The sequence below is a fragment of the Choristoneura fumiferana genome, chromosome 3, assembly GCF_025370935.1.
Source record: "Choristoneura fumiferana chromosome 3, NRCan_CFum_1, whole genome shotgun sequence".
Lineage (NCBI taxonomy): Eukaryota > Metazoa > Arthropoda > Insecta > Lepidoptera > Tortricidae > Choristoneura > Choristoneura fumiferana.
In genome coordinates this window covers 15,907,676-15,916,741 of record NC_133474.1, presented here as the reverse complement: position 1 = coordinate 15,916,741, position 9,066 = coordinate 15,907,676, and the positions used below count along the sequence as shown (strand labels likewise).

The following is a 9,066-nucleotide window of genomic DNA, read 5'->3' as shown; positions in this document are numbered from 1 at the left end:
CTTGTACACATCAACACTAATCTACTCAACGCTAGTTACTGTCACAATCAGGGACAATGATTAAAAATAACAAAAGAATCACTGGCACTTGTCAAGTACTTATAACATTAACGTTACATTTCTGCGTGCGGCTGTTAGTATAATATGAATATTGGTTCGATTTAACTACAATTTAGTAGTGCTAGTTTCTGAAGAGCCACTACGAAATTCGAAAATCGAAGTTCGTATCGTACCATCCCTCTCATTCTCGTATAAAATAATACTATAAACGTCAGCGGGACGGTACGTTACGAACGTTTTTGAATTTAGTAGTAGCCCCTCTGTCTGCTGTTCGCAGCTACTGCATTCCCTAATCAGATACTTAGGAAATGTTTCAGTCGTAGACAAAGCATATTTCCCTTTCTTACTAGTTTGCGATTAAGATAGAGTTAGACGTTTGATGTACGCGATGAACGCGCAGAATGCTAGTGTCGCTGACGCAATATTAATTAATATTCGCGTCGCGTTTTATTTGATGCTCCACTACTGATGCGGAAAATGCATTACAGGCAGTGAACGCGTAATATGAAAATGTTCACACAACATGGTCGCAGTTAAGATAATGATAAACTAAGTTACAGGCCAAGAAGGGAACACGAACAAATCTGGTATCTGGAGCTACAGAATGATCATTTACGTGATGTAAATACTATCCTACTCACGAAACACGAAACCTTTAATTTTGAAGCAAAATGATCATAAATGTAATGGTGAAGATAAAAACAGAAAAAAAATTGAACTTAAAGCTATATTAAATCTTACTGTACAATTAAAAGATTGTTAATCTTACAGCACATTTAAAAAAGTCGTTAAGTTTAGAATTGTATAACGCTAATTTCGAGGCTTAAATAATTAAAATGAGCGAATCGAAATGAGCGTTTTTCACAACACTACGTAAAGTTCATAGGCACTATAAAACGAATTTTTTGAAAACTAAATCTAATACTTTAACATTTCTACAACGCTCCACCTTTTTATTATTGTTACGTTCCACCGGTGCAACATTAGAAAATATATTAAGTGCGTTGATATAAATCTTCGAAAGTAATCAAATTTACCTTTTTTAACTCACCCAGTGAAAAAATATTTTTTTTAATTAATGTTAATATTAGGACAACTAAGTTTAACACAATAGTATCGTTATTTCTTTAGAATCGTAGTCAAAAGGGTGCATTACTAACATTAAAATGTAACATTACTGAAACCATTAATTATATTCTTCGTCTTCATCCATAGCAAAATCCACTCCCGAGTCGACAGCACAACAGGACTGCAAGCAAAAACATAATAATTTATAGACAACTAGGACTACAAAAGATGTCCACATTTTCATTTTAAGGCTGTTTTCCATCCATTGATTAGTGTTAACTGACGGTTAAATGTGATGCCATCTCTATTGTTTTGTTCGAATAGACGGAGACGGCATCACATTTTAACCGTCAGTAACACTAATCAATGATGGTGAAACAGCCCCTAAATAATACAATGCTAAAATGGAAATGGGTCCATATTGCAATACCTTTGTAGTCAATCTATTCACAAAACATGCCTCCCATCGGACAGACTACCGATCCTCAGGCGTCCGTGACCATGGGTTGGCTTAAACACAGCTCTAAGCTAACAAGTAACACCAGAAGTAGTGTAAAATAAAATGAAACAGAGGGGCTACTACGAAATACGAAGTTCGTATCATGCCATCCCTCTCACTCTCGTATTAAATAATATTAGCGTCAGCGGGACCACACACAATAAGTAAAGGGCAACACACACAGAAAGCGTGCGCGGGTCGGGTCGTGTCCGCCGCGTGAGCCGCGCGGTTCTGTATTCACACAGAGAGCGGGTCGGACCCGCGACGGCCCGCGGCGGCTATCGATGTTGCCAGTTTAGTGACTAACAGCCTATTCATAAAAGTTAGAGCCTCCTTGAAGGCTCCTTGAAGGCCCGATGCTAAAAAAATGATTCATAAACGTCTGTAGGCTAATCAGTCGATCAAGGCTCTGCTTAAAGTTAGAGGACGTAGACCTCCTTTATCTCTCTGCTAAGTCACAAAATGGCCGCACAAGTTTGAACAAGTGCTGACTTTGACTTAGCAAAAAACCATAGGTACCAGATATTTTATAGTGAAGCAGCTACGCAGATTAAAAAAAAATAGGAACATTATTTTCAGGAATTTGTATTTAAAATTTCCTCTAAATTAGCAACAATAAATTAACAATAAATTATGAAAAAAATAAGATTATTTACCATCCCTATGGCTTTGCATAACATAAACTATAATCGGAAATGGCGGGAAAACAAACATTTTCGCTTTTTATTTTTTTTCCTGGTAATTTGCTGTCACTGCTGTCAATTTTTTTTTTTAATTATCGATTAGGCCATTTTTGTCTTGATTTGTAGGTGGCCAACATAACGCGTCTAATGTCCGTCTATCAGCAGCTCAACAACTAGCAGACTGCTAGCAAGTGTTTATGAATCATACTTCTTGACAACCGTCTACTAAGCTTAATCAGTCTGCTAAGTAACAGACCGATCAAACCTCAATTAAGGATTTTTTATGAAAAGGCTGTTAGTCCCTAGAAGTGACGACTTTTGCTTAAATCTTAGCGACCGCAAAAAGTTTTGACGACAGAAATGGTTTAGGTATCTGGCGACTTTGGAGTACAAATTAAAACAGTTCTAGAACCAATAATAGATACGACATTTTTGTCAACTCGACACGAATTATACAGTGCGCGAGATATATGTGGAAAACGACAAACGCGCTTGCGCACCACGGTCAAACTTTATTTACTTATTTAATTAAATCCAATTTATGTAATGATGGGCGATGGATGAAATTTTTAAAAGTGGCTGATTTTTTTTATAGACAGGAATAAGCTTATACTAGTCAATGGAAAAAATAACAGATTTTCTGTAGTACCTACCAATTAATTAAAAAAATAAAATAAATAAAAATTATTCTCGCCTAAATGAACTAGCTACTGCGCATGAATACGGTTTTTAGGGTTCCGTAGCCAAAATGGCAAAAACGGAACCCTTATAGTTTCGCCATGTCTGTCTGTCGGTCAGTCTGTCTGTCCGTCCGCGCTTTGCTCAGGGACTATCAATGCTTCAAAGCTGTAATTTTACATAGATATACTTATTATGAAAACTATCCCAACAAAATGGTACAATGAAAAATTATAAAAAAATTTTTTTGGATACCTCCCATAGAAAAAAAAACCCTTACTTTAGTAAGGGGTTTTTTTTTCTCATCCACCCTTAGTGTAGGGTCTTTTAAATAAAAGCATTAGGGGGTTACTAAGACGATTTTTCGATTCAGTATTTTTTTGCGAAATATTCAATTTAAAGTAAACATTTTCATTAAAACGAGTTTTAGGGGGTTTAACTTAAGCTTTAGGGATAAATATTTTTGAGAGTGGTAAACTGCGCTCGGCTCGCGTTGTTTGTGACGACGGGCGACGGCGCGGCCTAAGCGCACGACCCGCGCCCGCGCCCGCGTTCTGTGTGAAGGCGTCCATATACCGCCATGCAAATACGCCCGTCGCGGGCCGCGCACGACCCGCGCCCCGCTCTCTGTGTGTTGCCTTAATCGTCGTCTTACACGGCCGCTAACCTGACTTCGCTGCGCTGGTCGAGTGAGTGTACGAGAACGTGTGTATTGCATTGTTTACGGGTGCCTAAATTCAACGCTGATAAAACCAACATTGTTATTTTTTTATTACAAGCTTTTATTTAGTTTCACCTGTCCCGTTGTTTGTCTGTCTGTAGTCAAATCTTGCAAGTCAAATTTAATCAACTTCCAGTAGTCAGATTGACTTGAAATTTGGAATACTTATGTAAATCGCGTGACAATACAATAATCTAGTAGTGACATCCTGGTGGTCTAGCCAGGATCGTCTTCGCAGGACGGAACTCTTCAACGGTTAATAGCACCAGCTTGAAATTTGGTATGCAAATGTAGTTTGGGTGACAATGCAAGTACAGTCAATAAAAAAAGCAAAAAAAGCTTGTATTAAAAATGTTTTTATTTTTTTTATGGTTAAGTCATTTCAATTTCCTACTGATGCTGAAAGGTAAAATTAATACCTATTAGGTACTTTATTATGTCTATTAAAGTTTGTTGACTGTACCTACCTAAACAAATAGACTTAAGGGCTTACAAGTTTGACCACTATGTGTGTCTGTCTGTGGCACCGTATCTCTTAAACAGTGTGTGTGTGTTTGTGTGTGTGTGTGTGTGTGTGTGTGTGTGTGCGCGCGTCTATCTGTGTCACCGTAGCTCACGGGTGTACCGATTTGAATGCGGTTTTTAGGGTTCCATTTCCAAACGGAACCCTTATAGTTAGCTTACTTGTAGTAGCGGCTTACTAAGCACATAAAATAAAAATCTACACACGTCTGTTTTACTTTTTGTAGTTGCCAACCCTAGCGATCCGCGCAGCCGTAGGTATAAATTTCAAGAATACGGCCGAGTCGGTCTACTGCCTGTTACATGTATTGTGGCGGGACGGTAAGATCGAATTTTGCACTTCGTAGTATAGGGCCAGCGCGCGAGTTGAATGCAGAGCTCAGGAATGCGATAGTGTTGCGACCTTATTAGAATTAATGATGACGAATTTATGGAGATACAGAAGGTATGTCGATAAATTTGTAAAAGATGTCATTTTAATTTTCACGTATTTTTTTTTTAACTTTCGTGCTTTAAACACTAATTATGTAGGTATATAAACAGAACTTAGCACCTAACCTTTTATTTGTTTCAACCATCGTGGTCGCAACGTGAGTCAACACGATGGATGTAACTCGAATAAAACCGTCAACAAAAAAAAACGTAAACGAAGAACGAGAACTAAGATGGACTCGGATCAGTCATCTTTAAAAACAAAAAATAATATGGGGTGCAACATGAGTCATGCATGAGTCATGGTGAGAACAACGCGATTGATATGTTTACGACAGCTATCAATGACAGCACTAAACTAAAGGCAAGGCGACTGAGGCGAGGCGTGTGGATAGCGGGGGGAGGCTCCCGCTCTTCACCTCAGGCCCCGACTACATTCAAATCGCTCGCTATCTGTAGGCCTAGCAAAGCAAATGAATGTACCTCATAGCTCGACACGTGAAAAAGACAATCCGTTTGAGCTTCCTGTTGTAAAAGAAGTAGTTGAAGACCCAGAGGCAGCCGGGCTCGCCGAAGGGGTCGCTGGCGAGGTCGGGGCTGTAGCTGTAGATGCGGCAGTCGGGGAGCGCAACCTCGTCGTCCACGGCGGCCCAGAGCGCCGCGCGCAGCTGCCGCCAGCGCACGCCGCCCACCGCCGACAGCGCGCCGTCCACCGCGCCCTGCACCCAGCTCAACGACGGCTCTGCACTGAATTCACTGCTCTGTTGCAAACAAAACACATTTAGGACCTGAACTATAAAATACTCATTTAAGTTCTTTGTATCTAATAGATATCATAGGGGAAAGGAAAGTGTTGTATCTATAGTTTTACCTGTGGACTCAAATCTTAGGCCTCTAGGTTGGCAACGCATCTGCAATACCCCTGGTGTTGCAGATGTTTATGGGTGGTGGTGATCTCTTACCATCAGGAGACCCACTTGCTCATTTGCCATCCAGTCGGATAAAATATATATATATATCTCAAAAAACTGGCCAAGTGCGATTCGGACTCGCGGACGAAGGGTTCCGTACCAACTATACAACAAGTTATTCTTGTTAGCCCTACAATAATCCAAAGAGCCTTGAATTAAGTACACTTGTCTCACCTTGCCAAGTTTAGGGATATAAATCCTAATTTTGGTTTTACTTTTTAAGACAACGATTATGTTGAGCTGAACACTAAAAATTATTTTTATTACCACAAGAACAGAGGTTCTCAGAGGAGACGGCGCCGAACATGTAGCTTAATATATCTATTGTCAAGAAGACATTAATATCTAAGGCGTTTTATAAAGTTAATGATTATATCATGGACAGGGATATTTGGAAATAATTCCGATCCGCATTAGCGATCCTTTCAAACAGCGAACCTACGGTGTTAAAAATAATGTTGTGTTAAATACTTGTGATGTATAGATATCATTTAATAATATGGTAAATCTGTTTAAAAAAAATACCTTGTTGAGTTTCTTGCCGGATTCTTCTCAACAGAGGTTTTTCCGAACCGGTGGTAGATTTTTTTTGAGATTCATAAGTGCTTGTTATAGCCTAAATTGAAAAATATTTTGACTTTGACTTTGAATATGATAGCGCGCCCCCATAAGACTCGGTTGCTACATGGGCTAGAGCCAACCCTGGTTATAAAGGAAAATAAATCAAACTGGTAAAGTAGCAGCTAATCAAATTTAGCATTTTCTGTCAATCTCAGAAGCAAGATTAACTTTATTAGCTGAATCACCATACTAGGTATCTAATTGGATTTGTTTACCTTATTTCCTACAGCTAAAGCTCTTGTAGCAACCCACAATTACATCACTACATGCATTAGTTAGTAGATAAAGGTCAGTTTAGGTGAGGATGATGGAGGGGAAAAGGCCAATAGCCCAAAGGACAAAAGTTTTAAGGAAACATGTAGAGAAACAGCCATATGTTTATGATTTCTAATGTAGTTAGAAAATAATCACCTTTGCCATTGAAAAGTCATAATCTGGAAAAGCAGAATTCAGTGTAGCAATCAAATAGAAAAGAGTCTTCCGTGATATGGTGTCGCACAGTACACCATCCTCATCGCCTGACAAGCTCCGACTGTAACAAAATATGACATACTGTTAGTTTTATTCAGAGTAAATTAGTAATCAAATTCAACCACGAGCTTATCATGATTGTAGGCATTTCTCTATTAATTGAAAAACCGGCCAAGAGCGTGTCGGACACGCCCAAAATAGGGTTCCGTAGCCATTACGAAAAAATTAAGTAATATTTTTCCAAGGATTTCGTATTTTGTAGTTTAGGTAAATTTATACCTAAGGCTGCTGTTTACTCTTAAACTACTAATAATTCTCAAGAAAACTTAACCATTATAGTTTTCCTTGTAAGTTTGATATACTTACTACCATACTGAATTTTTTCAAATTTTTCCACCCACCGGTTTAGATTTTAGAGGGGGCAGGGGGCGCTCGATTTTAATGAAAATTTGCACTTTAACGTTGAATATTTTGCAAACAAATCACTGGATCGAAAAATCGTTTTAGCAACCCCCTAATGGTTTTAAAAGACCTATCCAACAATACCTAACACTACAAGGTTGGATGATAAAAAAAATCACCCCCACTTTACATCTATGGTACTGTAAAAAAAATTATTTTTTTATTGTACTGTTTTGTCGGCATAGTTTACATATATATTAATGCAAAATTACAGCTTTCTAGGATTGATAGTCCCTGAGCAAAGCTGCGGACGGACAGACAGACAGACATAGACAGATTTTGGCTATGGAACCCTAAAAATGGATGTTATAGACAGGCTTTTAAAAGATGTTAAGGAAAAATAATTTTCATGTTAAAAAATAGCTAGGGAATTTTTTAATTCTGTCTAGAATTACACTTAAAATAATACTGCCCATTTAATAACAAATGTTTAAACATCTCAAATAACAACCTCCCAACATATCCCAAACCCAGAATTTAATAAACTAATAAGATGGCTATGTATATGTTACATACAATTTAGTAAGATTTCTCATTTGAATGTAGGAAGGTGATTATATATAATTGATTATAATGTAGTAATATTTCAATTAATATGTGATTTTATTAGCATTTTTAATTTAATATATCCCCAAGGTACCCAGGTATTATGTTTTAAATAAAAAAAATGATTGATACAATCAACACTTGTACACAAATTGATATAAGTATTAAACAACATAGTAGTTATGATGCAAAACCATTTTTACGATAACTTGAAGAGAAAGTTGGCAGGGTATTGTTTTGTTCAAAATATCCAATTAGCAGAAAAGTAGCCTATTACTTGTTACATGTAAGTCACCTAGGTTTATAGATACAACAAAAATAAATTGAAATGAATATACTGAATTGTAATTAGATTCCAGGTTGAAATATGAATATTATTACAGGTTCAAAAAACTTACAAGCACAAAAACAACAAAGATAGTAACTATTCAGTTGGTAAGCAACTGTTATGATATGACAGACAAGTAGTTTGTTAGTGGCAACATCATTTACATATTCCATATAAGTAGAACAAAACAAAATTAGCTTGTGGACATGAGCATAACACTGCTAAAAGAAATTCAGGCCAAACCAAATAGATGTGTACCTATACAAGACACCCTCAGGGGGAGATAGAGCTTGTAGGTCATGAGACGTCTCCCCATCAGCAGTGAATCGTTTGTAGAAAGCTTTCTCGGTGCCAGCCATCTTGCAGCTGTAACTCTCTACACGACTCTGCACAGCGCTGTCGCCATTAAGGATCGACAAAGCGCTACTTAAAGCCTCTAGGCGACCACTCTCCAAGAGTTTCATTTTCTCTTTTATTATCAACAAGGCTTTACCCGAGCAATATACTTGTTATTGTATATGATAAATTCTTCGTACAGCAAGGTGCACTACTTCTGTACATAGCCGACGGGTGTATGAATATTCCTTTTCTTTTGGAGTGAAGAAGCTTCACACTCGGAATCAGATTCGTCTTCTGTTCTTCTTCAGTGCTGATAGAATGCGGGTACATCACAAATAAGAAAAGAAAGTTTAGTTTACAAATTGCTATGTAACGAAGCAGATGTATTTTTAGCTTGTTATTGGTTTATCCAAAATCGCGTCCACTTCACTTCACTTGTCCTACAAAAACTGAACAATCACTAGCTTTTGTTAGAGATCAAAATCCATAAGAGACATCGTCGCAAAGTATCACTATCAAATCTATTCGAGATATTAACATAAGATTATCGAATCTCGGCTTTATTAAAGGATTGATAAACAAAGAAATTAGAAATTGTTGATTTCGCAGCAGCCATCAAAGTAGGTATAGAATAGATAGAATAACTGGAATAGACAAGATAAACT

The 9,066-nt window shown here is 37.6% G+C and overlaps 1 protein-coding gene across 1 annotated transcript; it reads right to left on the bottom strand.

Annotated features, from left to right (window-relative positions):
- Positions 1 to 871: 871 nt before the first annotated feature.
- On the bottom strand, positions 872 to 9,030 carry Maf1 (repressor of RNA polymerase III transcription Maf1). Its single transcript, XM_074085892.1, has 5 exons — positions 8,321 to 9,030; positions 6,667 to 6,787; positions 5,147 to 5,424; position 4,750; positions 872 to 1,309 (listed from the first exon to the last, which is right to left on the bottom strand). The coding sequence occupies exons 1-5, from the start codon at positions 8,524 to 8,526 to the stop codon at positions 1,247 to 1,249; spliced, it is 669 nt and encodes a 222-aa protein (XP_073941993.1). The 5' UTR covers positions 8,527 to 9,030; the 3' UTR covers positions 872 to 1,246.
- Positions 9,031 to 9,066: the final 36 nt, after the last annotated feature.

Excerpts from the sequence above, each read along its gene's own strand:
- Maf1 (XM_074085892.1), bottom strand. The coding sequence starts at position 8,526 with ATGAAACTCTTGGAGAGTGGTCGCCTAGAGGCTTTAAGTAGCGCTTTG. Across the intron at positions 6,788-8,320 it reads CCTGAGGGTGTCTTGTATAG|TCGGAGCTTGTCAGGCGATG; the intron begins GTACACATCTAT and ends ATTTTGTTACAG. Across the intron at positions 5,425-6,666 it reads ATGACTTTTCAATGGCAAAG|AGCAGTGAATTCAGTGCAGA; the intron begins GTGATTATTTTC and ends TGTTTGCAACAG.